Raw genomic sequence first — 18320 nt, 5'->3', positions numbered from 1 at the left:
CATGCCGTTGTTGCTTTATTTACTTATATACAGTTGTATTTAATTTTTCATGCCTTCATTGGGGTCAGTGCATTAATTCACCCCTGTATAAATGAAATGAATGGCAAGTGAATAAATGAGAAATGCCACAGATACCGTTTCAGACTACATTAAAAGAGCAACACATGGAATTCATTATCACTCAAAATAATTCTCATAGCATCTAAATTCATGTTTGCAAAGACATGCAAAGTTGGTATTGCACATGTATTTAGACAAGGCATTGTCAAGGGAAAGGCCGTTTCTTAGAATGATTGAAAATCATTGAAAACTTTTAATTTTCAGCTATTAACACATTAATTATTCCAATGTACAATTCATACACATTCAAATTTCTAACAGCAGATGTAAACTGTTCTATTGGTTGTAATCACGCCTGCTACATTGATCTATAATGATACGTGTCCACTTGTATCTTGTCTTGCTGTATTCCACCTCATCGGCTCCCTCTGTTCGCCACTGGCGACACATCTGGTGCAGTTTCTTATGTATTATAAAGCAACAAATAAGCTTGCACAGAAAATAAGTACAGACCTTTATGTTTTTAGAAGTTTCAGAATGCATCAGTCATTGACAAGTTAGAAAGTTAGCTCATTCAAGCTCACTAGCAAGCTAGCTACCTTAGCAAGTAATCTTAAAGCTTTGTATGCTTTCAGTTTTCCCACTTGAACTATGTAAACTTTATCCAGTCGAACATCTTCCCTCCAGATCCTGTCAACAGCTCTGTATAATTATTGTACTAAACTGTCATGAATTCAAAGAAGAGAAAGAGAGAAAGCCTCTGTTCTGTCTGGAGTTTGTGACAAAGACCAACCTACTCTTGAGCGATTGGCTAAACACAACAGCGCTCATTTGCATAAACTTAAAATCTGATTAACGTTTTTGCTGAACTGAGAAGCATCATGCACCACAGCAGAGCTCTCCATTGAAATGAACAGGAAGCGGTGAGGCCAGGCTTCAAATGGATGCTGAGAAACCTATACTCTTATAACAGCTTAGTTGATCTGTATCTAAAAAAAGCCGCTATTTAATAAGTTATGAAATGTAATTAAAAATACATTTGTACAAAGTTACTTTTGTTGCACTGAAGTTTCTCCACTTGTGCCCTCGAAAGTTTCTGAGAAATCACCACTACGTAGCCTGACGCCCATTTTCATACAAATGTGGCTTTGTACTGAACTGTGTTGTTTTTGTCTGACAGGCTGCTGAGGGGCCGTGTGGGGTCGATGGAGGGGTAAGTGCCATTCCTCATTTTACTCTGGCAATGACGAAGCTCGGCTGCATAGCCCTCGAAGCTGTCCTCCAGACCAGCCCCATCCACACCTGTCCTTTTCACCACAGACTGTAAGCCTTCCTGGGCTGGTGAGAGAGGACATGGTGCCCCCTGGTGGTGGCCGGTTGGAGGGAAATTTTCAACTCCACCCTTTGTACCTAAGAGAGAGAAAGGTTTAAGCGTGTGGAAAGCAATTTGGCGAAAGTAATGCAAAGTAAAGCAAGCAGGATAATAAGATTCTGTGTGTTTGTTAGTTTCAGTTTTAGTCAGTTCAGTCAGTTTTTTGCTAAACAAAGTCTTAGAGTGGTTTGTTGTGACGTGATTCATTGCAGAGAAGCTTACCAATTCAGAATTTCTGTGCAGTGGTGGTGACGGGAACCAGGGCTTGCAAATGTATAGCCATTTTATTTACAATCCAAAACAATCAGTGAATCTTCACATTTTTGTATGTACTTTTGAAAAACAGGACTCAGAAAAACAGTTGCCTCAAAACGCCCTCTGCCATAAATCAATTTTAAAAATACTGTGGCGAGTGTATGAAATGTTTCGGCATGTTAATTTTGGGTGATGTGTTCTCTAGCATTTAGTGCACTTGGTCCGTTTTGCTATGGACTCTTTAGTGGGCAGGGCAAGGAACCGCCCTGGGGGTGTGTATAGATGTGTGGTCAGAGAGAAAGACATGAGCTGGTTAGAGAGCGAGCTGTTTGTGGACAGAATGACTGTGGCTGACAACAGCTGGAAAATAATGCATCAAGGCTTGTGCAAAAGCAGTGTCTCTCTTAATAGTGGTGAGTGTGTTTTAGATGTCTGGTCACTATCACTACTACTGTGAAGATTCAGTAGCTTTCTCTAGTATGAGCCATTTCACATCAAACCATTCTGAATGACGTAATTTACATTTTAAGGACTGAATTATGCCAACATTTTTTGAAAAATCGGTGAAATTCCTCTTCCCATGCAGGAGAGATAATATTTGTCTTTTGTCATTAGGGGGTCCTAAGGAACCATTTGGTAGCGCACTTTCAGGAGGTGTGGGAGGGAAAGTAAGTAGCGACAGGCATCAGATGCAGCAGAGGAGCTTGCGTGCTTAAAGTGCACTAAAGAATAAAGCTGTTAGCTGTTAGCCTGCTTTAGGCTTTAGGAGTGTCCAGTCTTAACCTCAAAAGTCTAGAGTGGCTACAGATTTCATGTGGGCTAGAGCACACTACTCCTACTCATTTAATCAACTGGATTGGATCAGCGCCCCTTCAGAATCAACCAAGTGAATTTGTTCTTTTGTGCACTACTTTTGTCCAAACTTGAATTTAATAAGAACTCTGAAAAGTTTGAAACTGGATGGTTTTCTGGTTTCCAGTACATGCCTGTGGGAGGAGCAAAACCATTAGAAAGCAAAACTCCCCTAGTGCATTAAAAAGCATTGAATTACTCATGTTGGATACCTCATATTGATTTGACTGGCTTAGTATGTTGCCAAATCTTACTTAAGTGGATCTCCTATTGCAGTGGTGGGATTCTGTAGTCCTGGAGGACCAGATTCCTGCATAGTTGTTCTTAAACATACCTTTACTACACATCTGTAAAACGGTGAAATGGTTCTTCAGATTGATGGAGAATGTGTGGTATATGGTTCTCCATGGTACCTTTTTGAAAATTATTCTAAATAGTACCAAAATGTGTTTTTTTTAATTTATAACAGTGGAGGAACCCTTTTGATACTATAGAAGCATTTAAGTGTGTAAATGGTTCTATGTAGAACTCATGGTTCTTAAAAGTAAAGTACCACTTTCTTGAAGTGCATATGTTTCGTTGGCATGTTAGAGCAGAGGAAACAGTTCCACACTCCAGTTCTATTGCCTTTTCAATATGTACAATGAATATCTAACCACATGGGGGCAGCACTGTACCTCTACACTTCAATTAGTTTTGTATGATTTGAACAAGTAAAATCTGCATTATTTTTGTGTAGAAATGCACTCCAGACCCTCCAGGATGTACACGACCATTTAAAACCTGAACCTGAATGCAGGTCTGTGTCCAGTTGAATCGAATGAGTCTAATTTTTGTGCTGTGTCTAACTTTAAAATCACATATTTCTCCAAAAACACAAACAAAAACAGAGTTGTGATTCCCATTACTGAGCAACAACAAGCAACTGTCTGTGCATGCGTCAGAATCACATAGGACTTACTGATGATTCTTGGACTTATAATAATTTTCAGTGGACTGTTGCATAACCCCATTTCCAAAAAATTGGGACGCTGAGAAAAATGTAAATAAAAACAAAATGCAATGATGTGCAAATCATTTAACCCCATATCTCATTGCAAATGCTGCAAAGACAACAGATGTTGAAACAGAGAAATGTAATTGTTTTTTGAAAAATATATGCCCATTTTGAATTTGATGCCAACAACATGTTCCAAAAAAGTTGGGATGGGGCAAAGAAAGGCTGGTAAAGTTGTGGTAATGCTTAAAAAAACACCGGTCAATAACATGATTGGGTATAAAAAGCATCCCAGAGTCTTTCAGAAGTGAATATGAGGAGGGCTTCACCACTCTGTGAAAGACTGCATGATCAAATAGTGCAACAATTCAAGAATAACATTTCTCAACATAAAATAGCAAAGAACTTGCTTTTCAACATCTAGATAATAACATTAAAAGATTCAGAAAATCTGGAGAAATCTCTGTACACAAGGGACAAGGCCAAAAACCAGTATTTGCTGGCTGTGATCGTTGGGCCCTCAGACAGCACTGCATTAAATACAGACATGATTGTGTAGAGCAGACCACTGCATGGGCTCAGAAACACTTCTGAAAAACACTGTCTGTGAAAACAGTTTGTTGTTGGATCCACAAATGCTAATCAAAACTCTAAAACGCAAAGAAGAAACCAAATATAAACAGGATCCAGAAATACAGCCACCTACTCTGGGCTCATTTAAAATGGACTGAAGGGAAGAGGAAAAGTGTCCTGTGGCCCGTCAAATCAACATTTTGAATTTCTTTTTGGAAGTCATGGTCACCGTGTCCCCTGGGCTAAAGACCACTCTTGGCACATTATGAAATGAAACATGGGACAAAGGAGACCCTGAACTGTTGAGCAGCTGAAATATTATATCAAACAAGAGTGGGAAAACATTTCACTTTCAAAACTTCAGCAGTTGGTCTCCTCAGTTCCCAAAATTACAGGGTGTTGTTAAAAGAAGAGGTGATGCAACACAGGGGTAAACATGCCCTCGTCCCAACTTTTTTGGAACGTGTTGTTGGCGTCAAACTAAAAATGGGCATATATTTTCCAAAAAACTATACAATTTCTCTCTTTCAATATTGGATTTGTTGTCTTTGTACTATCTTCAATGAAATATATAGTTTGATTTGCACATCACTGAATCTTGTTTTTATTTACATTTTATTTTGGTAGCGTAATGGAAAGCTCATCATCTTTCTCACAACATGACTGCAGCACAAATGAATCAAAACGCAAAGATAGAAGAAAAGACTAGAAGAAACTATGAAGGGATCAACAAAGGTGGAAATGAATTTAAGAAGAGGGATACTATACATGATCACAGGGCAGTCTAGTGTGATTTCACCTCTACTGTTTATTAGACACATACAAAATCAACAAAGATCTACAGAGGAGGCAGGATGGCTTGCAGTTCAACAATGCTGTTTGTGAACATATAACGACTGCCTATGACTTATTGAGTGGGGTTTGGTTTTAGCCTAGAAAGTCTCAGACAACTTTATTCTGTGACAGGTTCTGTGAGCAGTAATTAGAGGAAGCCTCTTGGCTCAACCTTTCAGCTTTGTTGAATTGCAGTTCAGGAGGAAGGATGTAAAATGACATAGCTATTAATTAGTCACTTAAGATAATTAAACAAGCATGAAAAATAGTTCTCCAAGATTAATATTTAAAACACAGATTCACTACACATGATGCGTTAGCATGGAAACACCTGCATGAAAGGTGCAAATATCCTTAGCATCTACGATATATGGCATCTTTGAAATACACTAGGCAAAAAACCTTTTCTGTTAACCATTAGAAGTTGAGAGTTTTACTTCTGCTAAAAATGTAAATACTAGAAAAATTGAAAACAGTGTGGCAAGAATGTAAAAAAAAATTGTAGATCATAATCATGAAAAACATCTACTTGGAAACACAAGTTTCACTGAGCTACAAGTGAGAGAATTTATACTCCATGCTTTTGTTACCACTGACAATAACTGCAGCTTCTAAGGGTTAACAGATGTTTGTAGAACATTAGTAAAAACACTTTTATAACATTTCTATTATTTACATGGGTTTGTTCTGAAAAAAAAATGAAGATAAACAAAATAAAGTGCATGTCAATTTTACCTGACCATGTTAATATAATTACAGTTTAAAGTGTCCCTTCCTGACGCTGTTATTCATGCACAAACACCAGCCACCATGCACAAACAACCAGCACACACACCACAGGGCACACAGCTAGTCATGTTGAAGAAATACCTGAGCTGGGCTGACTGCGAGCGCAGGTCGGCGGTGGGGTAAAGTTGGCCTCGGGTAGACTGCCTTCGTGTGGGGGTGGGGGGATTGGCGCAGGGGGCAATAGGGTAGAATTGGGGCTTGAGATATCTCCCTCCCCTACTAGCGTCAAGTCACCCAGTCCTTCCCCATCCTGCCCGTGGGTTTGGTGTGCTGGCCGTAGGATGGGGGAGAGGGGAGGGGCGAAGGTGGCCGGCTCTGCGCCGGGTCTGTGCGGGTGTCCGTTGGAAGCAGCAGGTTGGGGTTTGTTGGTGCAGTGGCCAGGTTTTTGGGAGGTGGGAGTAGAGCAGGATGGTGAGGCGCTGGAGTCGTGGTCCAAACGCAGGAAGTCAGGCAGCACCAAATCCTCTTTCCTCAGCAAGCCTCTTTGATCATCAGCGCGGCTGCTCTGAGCACGACTCAGCAGCTCAAAAAACTCTGAGAGAAACAGCACGAAGAGAAAACGAAGCAAAAGTGAGTAAAGGCAACAATATTTTCAAATGGCCTGATATACCAAAACTTTTATTATTATTATTATTATTATTACTACACTGTAAACTATGCAGTAGAAAGAAAAAGATCTCTGGCATAAAATAAACCAATAAGCCTCCAGAGGCCATCCGTTACAGTGACATTGTGGATTGTTGTTAGGCACAAAAGACCACCTCGAGTGGCTTTTTGTTTTTATGAAACAGCAAAAAAATAGCGTGTTGAAATACACCAATGTCTAGTAAAGTATTTAAAAACATGTATTTTAAACAATTATATCCACCAAGTAATATAGTTCATTGATAGTAGCCTTTGACTGCCAAGCGAAATACAAAAATGTTTTTAATAGCTTGATAAATTCATGTACAGAGGACTCCACCAGTGAAAATGCTTCCATTTTACATTACAAAATTATTATTAAATATTCATGTGAAAAGTAGAATCTTTGAATACTGACATGAACTTCAGAATTTCTTAGTGTTTGCTATCAGGACAAATGCTCTGGCTGTTAATTAAGAAAAGTGGGATGGAGAAAGTAAATTTGATTCCATACCTTCAGCTTCATCCAGATGAATCTTAATGCCTTTCTTCTTCTGTGGTGTTTCTGTGATGGGGTGCTTATCTCCTCCATCACCTTTCACAGGTTTACCTGACTTGTGATCCCCCTGATGACGCAATAGTGACAAAGTAAGCAGCAGGTCAGCCTTTAATATTGACACTGTGAGGTTGCTAGTATGTATACAGTACTGTGTGAAAGTTTTAGGCATCTAAGCAAATTTTTAAACAATTGACCTCAGCAGTGAGTTTATCACAATATACACTAGAATAAAGTCGTATTCATAATTCAAATAAACATAAAAACAATAAAATGTGACAAGAATGTCTTGGGTCCATATTTTTCCTTGACACCTTCACAGCCACCACAGAGACTTGTTAATATAATCAATTACATCATGAGCACAATTAATAAAGCACTGATTGGTCAAACCAGGAGTTTGTTTTTAACTACATATAATACTGGGCTTCCTCAAGGAGACGTTTGAAAATGCTTAAACAAACACACCAACATCCACAAAATCACTATATATATATATATATATATATATATATATATATATATATATATATATATATATATATATATATGAATTAATATTCTATACATTTTGTTTATTCAAATATTAACACTTTTCTCAGCAAATAAACACATACTACACAAATAAACAGATTTTGAAAATGTGTCTTGAGTGCCTAAAACTTTTGCACAGTACTGTATTTTAACCATTTTGAAGCAAATATAACAGTAAAACCAGTGAGGAGCTACAAAACAGTAGATGGGGGACATTAAATATATGGTGAAAAACACAGATGGCTGGACAGCAGAATACTCCTAGAGCTTCCATTAACATAAATATAATTATCAGTCACATAACCACTCAGTCTTACCAGTGTTGATTGACCTTTATTGTTGAGCGATGACACTGGGGTTTTGGAGGGAATCTTCTTAGACTTGTCTGCTTTGAGAGTGAAACAAAGCACAGTTTATCAAACAGCTTTTACTGATGACCTTCACTGTAGTTATATACCTCTTTATCAGCATAAGAGTGATGATACGCGCTTAATTCCAGGAAACTGGTTAGAACAGCACAAGGCTACCAATGTGTGTAGGAGTGTGTCTCTCCTATCATTTGGAGGACACACACTCCTGACCCACTGACATACCAGACCAAAGAGTCTCATAATGAGTGTAAGTCTATTTGTTTCATACAGAGAAAAATAGGGATAACCTATAATATCAGGACCAACAAAATGGTTCTGAATTTATTTCTTTACTACATGTTCAATGTTTTTAAACTGAAAGGGAAAATAATTTCTTTACATTATTGAGGTTTAGGGTTAGGCTTAGAAAAAATATTATAACATATAGGTAGTTACAAATACTGCTTTTCAAAATCACTGTTGTTTTCAATGACAACTTGGTTTCAGGTAACAAATAATTAGTAGGAAGCTAAAAAATGCTGAAATTTCAGAATGATAAATAGAACTGTGTTCTGTTGTGACTGAGAAAGTCATAAAACATCAAGAATTAAGTTATAATAAATTTAATATTTAGAATGCCTCATATAAAAAAAGTATTGATCAAATATTGAGGTAGTCTTGTGGAGCTAGATATGATCTTGTAATAAGAACATCTGGAACAGGCCAGGATTTTTGGGCTAATGACTTATTAGTGTGGTAACAAACTAAATTTGAAATTTCTGAATCACCCAGTGCCCTGTAAAGGACATGTACACAAAGTACATGCCACAAGTCAGCACTCAGTTTATTTCACTGTTACTGGAAGGCATCCTTCTACTTTTCAAAATTGAAAGACCTGCAAAACCAGCTAGAAATGGTCGCCGTTCACATCCATTCATTGAGAACATGCTCGTAGGTGCCCTCTAGTGTTTCACTGTTGTGTTTTTTATATAATGTGAGAAATAGGAAGTGGCCAGGCTTCACTAAACTGGGTCCAGCAAAGGGGAGATGGTGCACTTGTCAACACTGATAGACAGACAGCCTGTCATTAGCCTATGGATGTAACATAAATTAGCACGGCTGAAAAATCCCACCAAAAACTCCAAATAAATATGAACATGTGTGTAAGTTTGACAAGTTGTCCACAGACGTGTGTTCTGGTTTACGAGATCATGATTGGCCTCATAAGACTAATCTTAAGGTAGAAAAAATAATAAATCAAAACACATTAAATACTGAATAAAATACCTAAAAATACCTTTTGTTGTCTTAGAATATTTAAAACTACACTACATAAAATGACACAAATGATAAATATAATGACTGATGCCAACCATTTGAACAGCAGTGCATATAAAAACATAGGATATATGCATTGAATAAAATACAAACTGTGTATGATCTCTAAGTTTGTATACATACCTTTGGAAGAGCTTGGATCAGCTCTCTCTAGCACTACTCGGAGGCCGTCAAGATTTGATATGGGCAGTCCCAGATCAAGCGCTTCCGTCTCTCCACTCTGAACAACAGAGAGAAATGTTAGCATTGAGCTTCCTTGCAACACTTCAGTCGTAAGAGGTAATGAACACAACTATGAGCTACAAAGTTCAAATCAACCCAAAAAAGTTGAAATCATCATTCTCCTACTTAAACTTTCAAAGTCTGAGGTTTAGATTTGCTTTTTGAAATTATGCAGTTTTTTATGGGATAGCAGAACGGTTGTAAAAGAAGGACCTTATATTATTCAGTTCTTTTCATTAAATGTCCTACACCAGTCATATCGCAACATTACAAGGCAACTGCATAAGTGAAAATGCACTGGATGCACACTGAGCTGTGCCAAAAAAAGTCGCTCTCAGTGCGCAATAGCATTTAGTGAAGCAGGTAGCCTAACAGCTAACCTCACTAGCTTGTACAACATTACATTATTATTACCCATCTACACACAACATAGCATCCACATATGTATTCCCTGTTAATAATGTTATTTGTTTTTGTGTTTTAATGTTGACATGTACAGAATTACAGATCATGAGAATTTGAAAATGTATAGTGTTTATCAGTGGAATCTGAAATATTCATGTGGTGTTAGTACTGTATGTAAACTATAGCTGCTCAGTGTTGGTCCTCCACACTTGTCAGGCCATACAATAGATCAAAGTTTTAAAGTGCTGCTAAAATTTTAGATGTTTTTAGCAATAATTCTGAATGATCTATATTAGAAAAAAAAGCTCTATTTAAAATATTTGCCAAAAAACATCTGTTTTGTAGACAAGCTGTAGGCTATATTTGTAGCCATCACAGTCTAAATTCTGGACAGTGGTCTGACAGTTTTATAACTTTCAATTTTTCAACTTCAATTCAAGCTTAGCAGACTTGCTATGACCGCCATTTCACATGTAATGGAGGAAAACAGCAGTGCACTGTAGGGTCGGTCCCACACCATCCCACCACACCCTATGACATCAGCATTCACTTTTACAGATCTCAGAGCAGTTCTGCTCTTTGTCTGAAACCACTTCTGAATCTTTTAATGTGGGGGAAGCTGATTCTAGAGCAGTACTTTCACATACCGCCCCACCCTTGTTTGGCCACAAATGTGGTGAATACTGCCACAAACGCACGTTGCCATGGCAGAATTACTTACTATTCTGGCAACCAGGTCACTAAGGCGGAGGCCGTACTTGGCAACCACAGGGCGCAGGACCTCGGCGACGGGTTTGGTGGGCTTGGCTTTCAATCCCACTGATCTGTTAATGGGCACCAGATCCAGCCTGAAAATAGAAGGCAGACGAGAAATATTTATAGCACAAGTACACAGCCATGTATCTGTTTGATACTCTTTCCTATGCATTATGAAACTAGGATAAACCAGCAGGAATAAATGTTTCTGGAAAGTGAATGGATGAATGGCTCTTAGGCTGTCATTCCACCTTCACTAAGAGCAGCCTATAATAACTGAGCTCTATTCTTATATAATAACATATGCAATAAAGTATTACTGTTCTAAAACTTCACTCTCTCCTTGCTGATTCAAAAGACAAGGCAGGGCCTAAACTGTACTGCAACAAGACAGATCTGGATCCTGCACCTCCCTGAATACATTTAACTGATTCATAACCTATGTAAACAGTAAAAGCTATTTGTTTAGTTTGGGAAACGCACAATAAGTTGTACCTTTTTAATGCACATTTTTTTATTATTGTTCCTGGACTTTCCCTACCCCATCAACTTGATTCATCACAACTTCAGCTCTAAGATAGCGCATATAAATGGATTTTAATAGAATGTACCTGAATAAAGTACGCTTCTCCAGTCGAAGGTCTCGGCAACTGAGAGTCATGCTGTCTTGGTCCAACACTAGGGGCTTCAAAGAAGAAAAAAACAGATTTAAGATATCATCAGTCAGGGTGCAAATCTCTGACCTGTTTATTTAGATTGTAATTATATGGAAGATGATTCAATAAAGTATGAATTTGCAAATTTCACAATTCTTTACAGGACAGAATTATTTTTACATATACATTAAATGTTCCATGACTAAAGAAAATAATTACATAGTTGTGAAATGTAGGTAATAAAACAATAGATCGAGCTTTACATTCTCAGCACATGTATGTTCAAGAAGTGCCAAATTCATTGTTTCCGCTCCTTTTTAGGAAATCTTTTTTCCTGGAGTTTTCTTAGACAAATTCCAGGAAATTTTCCATGACTTACATACAAAAATATACCACCTACAGACCCCTCAGTGAAATATTGATACATACACAGTTTGTTTTTCCACCATTCATCATTTGTTCACAATTCTACTAAATATTGTAAGTGAATGTTACACACTGCAAGAAGCTGTCATGTTATCATGTTTTAATATAGCCTCGCTCTACAAGACGTTCTGACAGAGCATCCACATATCTGTCCATGTGTGACACTGTAGCATTATATTATTCGTCATTATCTTTTACTATACTATTATTAACAATCCTGCTTCATTGAATATTCTAATTGATTACAACTGACCCTAAAATTGCAAAATCAATGCGGTTGAATCAACACCTTCAGATCACTGCATCATGATAAACTGGAACTATCGTTGAGTGGTTTCCTCTTGAGGAGACTAAAAAAGGTTATAAGTTTGTTACAGGCTGAACAAAACTAACAGCACATAAGTGGATGTAACTGCTGGAACACAATCAGTATTAGTGTATTTAAGTGCTCCTGTACCTTCTCTCCTCCGATGAGGAAGAGGTCGACCGCAGCAAGGTTGATGTGTTGTTTCTGGCAGAGCTCCAGCAGCACCTGTCTGATGGAAGCCCCCTGCCTCAGAGGCACACAACAGCTGGAGCCGTCAGGAAGCGTTACTGTACATGACCTGCTCAACCTCTCCCTGTCTCGCTCCCATGTGGAGGTCCTCTGATCACACTGACACAAACATACAATGAGAAAAGTCACTTCTGTGGCTCAACATGACTAATGAAACATGCATTACAAAGTACTAAAGTGTTCCAAGGCCTCAGGCCTGCTTTGACATAGCAATTATTACAGATGCAGGTATTACAACACTGACACTGAACTTTCTCTCTGTGTGTACACTTGGTGTAATTCAGTCTTATTTTGTACCAGTTTTGATATAGCAGCCTTGTCCCAGCTTTCGAATAATTCTGACATTCATCTGCCAATTTCATTGCTGGTCAACAACACAGATAATATCTGGTCTGATAGTGGTGCCTTTCCATTAATGGTTGATAAACTTTGCTGCAACACAGGAGCTGCAGGCAGTAATTACATGGTTATGTCGTCATCGCTGTGCTCCACAAAGCTAACTTTTCAGGTGAAGCAAAACTTTCAATAACAACAAGATGTAACAAGATTTTGGAGCACTTCCATTGGTCCGTTCATCCAGAACCTTTGAGACAAGGTAAAGGGCAACTGCTAATTTCAAAATGAAAAAAAAAGTGTCCCAACAGGAAAAATATATGCATCTATATGTAGTTGTACCTGTTAAAAATGCACACAAATAGGACCTTCTGTTAGTATAAATGGGGTGAATTTTCCCTTTTTTGCCAATTAGACTTTATTTCCACAAAGCGTTTATACGTCTTTTTTCTGGAATTTCTTTTTTATTTAAATCTTTAAAAAAATGAATAAATAAAGAACTTCATGAAAGGCAGTTCAGTAGAAGTTTAGTTGTAGTATATCATCATCTTCAACTTTCATAAAACAGCAATTACTCTAGTAAGAAAGAATGGAATTGCCAATGTCACAAAAATGTCCACCACCCCCAGCCTCCCCACCAACTGTGTTCAACCAGTGCAGTCCAATAGTCACATTTCCAGAACTCTCATCTCATCTATGCTGGGTACAATCTGATCTCAATGTAGGAAATCACAATGTTCACATCTGAGAATACTAGTGTTGTCCTTTGAAATGCACTTGCACTAAATAAATAAATGAACAAAGTGAGATTCTTAAGTCATAAAGTCGATGCTGATGTTCTGATCACTGTGCAGTAGGTACCTCATTCCTCCCTGCGGATGTGTTGAGCTCCTGACTGGCACTGGAGGACAGAGACCCCTGAGATTCCCTCCGCCCATTACTGCCTATAGAAACAGAAAAACAGCCACAATGTCACATTATAACCTAAATAACATACAAAACACCTGACTCTTTTAAACACAAAGCAAGCCAAAAAAACACAGAGTGCACCCCAAACACCTCCAACATTTACATTTATTCATTAAAAAAATTCTAAACATGTATCAAGACCTGCATAGCTCTTATGTGATGAAGATACTAAAACTAAGCACTGACACTATAGAACACTACTTAAACTATATAACACTAAATAGAGGACTCCATACATGTGATTGTCTTACTTACTATAATTAAAATCTGTGATTTCTCTTTTCTTTGGTCCTTTACCAAAGCTGCGGTTTCTGTACCAGGAGAAAATACCATTTTTCCTATCGGAATCATCTCTGAGGTCATCGCTCGACCTGCCTGTCCTGGACCTGCGTGGGTCCTGTAACACAAACAAGGCAGTAATACAACAATTAAAAGAACATAATTATCAAAGTGAACTAAATCATACAAAACCACTCAACAATTTTAAATCTAAATGAGTAATATTGATATCTCTGTATTATCTTTAATATGTCTAAAAGATAGTTTCCATGAAAACATTACCTTTTTTGGTGTGGACAAAGTGGAGCGGTCAGAGTTGAAGCTGTGCTTGGAAGGGGCGGGGCTGCAGGGCACCTGATAGGGGTCAGGGAGAGGTCGTCCCTCCACCTCAGCTAGCATACACTCTTGATATAGCGAAGACTTCAGGAAGCGAGCGTAGCTGTCAAACTTCATCAGGTTAAAAATCTACAGAGACAGCAAGGGAATGGATGGTTGATTAAACTTTTGGTTGTTCAATAATAATAATAATATATTAATAGTCAACATTTATATGCAGTTGTATGTGGATTACATACAACATTTTAATTACTAAATTAAAATGAGTTAACATTCTCTACAGAGAACACTTGTGCACATTTTAATGCACTCTTACAGTTAATCAGTGTAAATGCTAAACTTAGAAATTCAATACTTTGTTTTTCCCAACATATTAAAATAGAACTATCAAATAGAAATATCACTCTTCACTTAGAATATTAACAACATTATTTGACTGGGGGTCTCCAAACTTTTGGATGTGTCTGTAAGACCTATTTTAAATACAAAGTATCAAAGATGCTGCTTGTTTATTTGTATGCCTGTGTGGGTACAGGCAGGCTGACCTGTAACTGTGGCTGTTTGAACATGTCAGGCCGTGGTGCAGTGAGAACGTCATCTGCAAGCTGAGCCTGGCTGTCAATGTTCACTGGTGTAGTGGCCTTGCTGGACAGAAAGCTGTTGTAGATTTCTCTGGCCTTCTGGGATAGCTGTTGACAACAACAAAACAGCATGATGAATAAACCAGTAGTTTTCTATGGAAAAACAAGACAATGTATTTCTCCTGCTTGTTTTAAAGAAGATATTCCATTAATCTTGAACCGCAGGTGATCTGTGACCTGCCTCCGCCCTCTTTTGCTTTGGATCTTCTGGACTTTGTTATTTTGTAGTTCAGCACCTGAATCATTTTACTGCGGGATGGTCAAATGTCACTTTTCTTTTTTATTTCTTATGTTTTCTTTTTATAGAGTTATGCAACATTCTTTTCTACCGTATGGTAAAAAAAACAACCAGCCTTCAGTGCTTCACATAGTGACTTGAGAAAACTGTGAGAAGCCTATTTTACTTGAGAGGGTTCACTGAGAAAAGACCTGTGGTCACTAGCATACAACATTTTAAGTCAATTCTGGCCTTAGGTTTTCCCCTTTACCTTAAGTGAGCCAAGTAAAATCTCTTCGGGGAATTGATTTAGTGGAAAGTGAAAAAATATCCACAATTAGAATCCGAATATTAGCCCTTGTGTTTAGGTTTCAACACTTTTTAACGGTTGCAAAATTTTAATTCACTTCTTGATTTATCCCATGAGCATTTAAAGGGCCCGTGTCACTGAAAAACCAAAAAAATCACTGGCACTTAAGGGGGAAAAAATAAGTACAAGAAAAATGTAGGATATGGGTCCTTTATCTTCAGGTAAAAACTTACTATGGTAGATGTTTTATGCAACCAGCCATTGTACTTTAGGTCTTAAAGTATTTTTTGGAGTGTTACCTTCATGCAAAATAATTAATCTTGGTCAGTGATGGAAATGGACCAATGTCCGTACATAGACCGATCAAAATCATTAGTGATTCAGCTCTAAAAAGCACACATTTTTTCAGTATGTGGTCCTTTAAGTGGATTGAATTCACTACAGGACAAACTAATTCACACTTGAATACTGCATGCTTCATAACGTGAAACACAAAGCGTTTGATGTTATTTTTCTCGCATGATTGTACTTATTATAGCAGTAACTGTGGGAAATACGCAAAAATACTGAAAATACACCAAAGCAAATACATATCCCTCTAATCACATTAAAATATTGCAATAACTCCTACAGGCACAGCTGTGTGTGCATGTTCCTGTTGGAATCACAGGCCTCGTAGGCCTGCCCTCACAGGTTCAGCTACTTTGGTGGAAATAAACACTTTCATAATTTGATCACTTGGGAAATTCAGCTGTGCTGAATGTTGTCAAAAATGAGAGAAAGCAAGTTGAAAGAGTCTGTCATGCCTTTAACTGTTGACATAACTGACCTGCTTCTTGTCATGTTCAGGAACTTGGCTGAAGAATTCACATGCCTGCCAGAATAAGATGTTCTCTTCACTGAACTCTTTTTTCAGAAACTCCTGCGGAAGTAAATAGAAATGCTTTTTTTTTCATAGCAAACAATACCAGGTATCTGCTGAAGAGTGACATCAGTGAAGACAAGTGAAGCTGACTAGCCACAATTCACACTTGCTGGCACTTACAGAAAAGTAGCGCACTCCCACAGGATCCTGGAGCAGGCGCTCAAAGCAGATGGCCCATGATGCAACACGGCGATCCGAGAGACGGTGGTGGTTGGGGACAGTGGGCAGACTGCCATTACTCTCCAAACTGCTAACACTTCCGCAGTCATGCCGCTCCATACCACCTCGCTCTACACACAACAAAGAAAAAATTAGCAAAGATCTGAGGCCAAACAGACTAAAATAATAACATTTTAAACATTTTAAAATACTTTAAAGGAGGATATTGATTATTTAAAAAGGAGCCCTTTTTTAAAAAAATCTAAAAAGCATTTCCATAGCCCCTTTCAGAAATGAAAAAGCTTTTCTTGATGAAGGCCTGTGCTGAAACAGACTGTGTTGACCTTTTGAACTTTTTGTCCATAGCCATGGTTTAAGAGGCTAAATTTCTAGATTAGTGCCATGGAAGCTCTTTTTCATAGTTTCTGTACAATATTTTCCATCTGATCTTGACATTTGAAAAGGCAGTGACATACAGTGAGCTTGTCTTCAAAGCCATGTAATGTGTATCAGTCTGAGTGGTATAAAATTACTTTGAAAATGTACTAGACATGGGCATTGTTACAAATTGTGTCTTTGTTATAATCAATACAATTTTTCTGAGTATACTGTGGATATCATCAGTCTTTAACCCCATACATGGCCAGGGCTCACCAGTTAGCCCAAAGTTTTATTATACACTTCTATAACCTATAGCTTAACTAGTTTGCATTGAAGTCCTTGTAGTTACTGAATAATAAACCTTAGTATGTAGTAAGCCTGGGAATTTATGGGGTTAAAGAACATTGACCAGCTGATGATTACTGTATCCGTTTTTGCCATAAAACTCAAACCGCATACTTGTTGCTAATGTATACATCATATAAACTCATAATCTTACATACACAAGCCTCTCTATATGTGTCTTAGTCATGCATGGTTAGGATGTGTGTCATTTTCTATCACTTGTCTTCCTTGTAGAAAACACAGGTCTGTAGACAAGCACAGACAGAGCCCGCCCTGCTCTCCAAAATACCATCGTCACAACCTCTAACAAATGCTAATCAGTTCCTTGTCCATTCATTCTTGATATTACGGCCTGTTTACAACTGCTGAAAAGGCTGAGCTCCAAAAGGCCTTGGCCGTAGACCACTGAAAGGCTTAAATAAACATCTACAAATGTTGGGTAACACTACAGTGAGCAGGCCATTGTAAACTCCATGGACTAGGAACCAAAAGCCATCATGCTAGTACTTGAACAGCAGTTTAACTGAGAGGTCAGAAGTGAGTGTAATAGAGCATTTCGAAAATGTACATTAATGACATGCTGAAAACAACTATCACCACAAAATCCTACTAGGCAATCTCAGACTATCAATATAATACACACCATGTAGCACCAGACGGTCACAAAAGTCAGACTACTTTTCAAACGTGAAAAAAACGTCTTCTCATTTTTTTCCAATTTTGATTTCCTTCTTTACTTATGCAAAGCAGCTATCCTTTACATTGTGGGAAAAAATCATGATGAATGGACAGATAGAAGTGCTCCAATATTACACTAATATTTAAGAATGTTCTGCCCTCTCCTGTAGAGTTACCATTAATAAAGCTTAAGAACCTTTGCCTTGACAGTACTTTTACTTTTCTGACAGAATGTCCTACAAACCTGACATTTGCTGTTTCCTTCCATTAAAATGACACCAAAAGGAACTTTACACTGTAAATGATAAACAGACTTAAGCCACATTACAAGAAGGGAAACTTACTATTTTTATATATTTACATTGATTTCTATTCTTATAAAACAATCTAAAAGTTCCGCAAATGATGTGCATTGCAGTTAACTGTGTTTTTTGTTATCTATCAATACCGTTTAAGCTAAAAACAATATTGTTGAGCTGCACTAATATCAGTATATCTCTGTCTACTTTATATCAACCAGCTATGACACTGTGCCTACAAGATGTTGTTACAGCTGTTCAGTCTGTCTTATCAGTTCTTGGAGCTTGCTGAA

The 18320-nt window shown here is 37.9% G+C and overlaps 1 protein-coding gene across 5 annotated transcripts in view; it reads right to left on the bottom strand.

The window, feature by feature from the left end:
* Positions 1–293: 293 nt before the first annotated feature.
* The window catches only part of rgs12a (regulator of G protein signaling 12a), a 47332-nt gene continuing 29305 nt past the window's right edge, over positions 294–18320 (bottom strand). For 4 of the 5 annotated variants that reach the window (XM_017718860.2, XM_037535141.1, XM_037535150.1 and 1 more), the window contains 14 exons: positions 16286–16455; positions 16070–16162; positions 14618–14761; positions 14019–14201; positions 13713–13854; positions 13350–13432; positions 12057–12254; positions 11129–11202; positions 10483–10609; positions 9258–9354; positions 7764–7834; positions 6871–6982; positions 5814–6266; positions 294–1470 (listed from right to left, as the gene is read on the bottom strand). In XM_017718860.2, coding sequence (XP_017574349.1) covers positions 1193–1470; positions 5814–6266; positions 6871–6982; positions 7764–7834; positions 9258–9354; positions 10483–10609; positions 11129–11202; positions 12057–12254; positions 13350–13432; positions 13713–13854; positions 14019–14201; positions 14618–14761; positions 16070–16162; positions 16286–16455 — 2225 coding nt within the window. In that variant the 3' untranslated portion in view covers positions 294–1192. The remainder of the gene's footprint in view (positions 1471–5813; positions 6267–6870; positions 6983–7763; positions 7835–9257; positions 9355–10482; positions 10610–11128; positions 11203–12056; positions 12255–13349; positions 13433–13712; positions 13855–14018; positions 14202–14617; positions 14762–16069; positions 16163–16285; positions 16456–18320) is intronic. The other variant, XM_037535145.1, reaches the window with a different exon arrangement.

The sequence above is a fragment of the Pygocentrus nattereri genome, chromosome 2, assembly GCF_015220715.1.
Source record: "Pygocentrus nattereri isolate fPygNat1 chromosome 2, fPygNat1.pri, whole genome shotgun sequence".
In the NCBI taxonomy this organism is placed as follows: domain Eukaryota; kingdom Metazoa; phylum Chordata; class Actinopteri; order Characiformes; family Serrasalmidae; genus Pygocentrus; species Pygocentrus nattereri.
The sequence above is the reverse complement of the archived record's forward strand: the minus strand, read 5'-3'. Positions and strand labels throughout refer to the sequence as shown.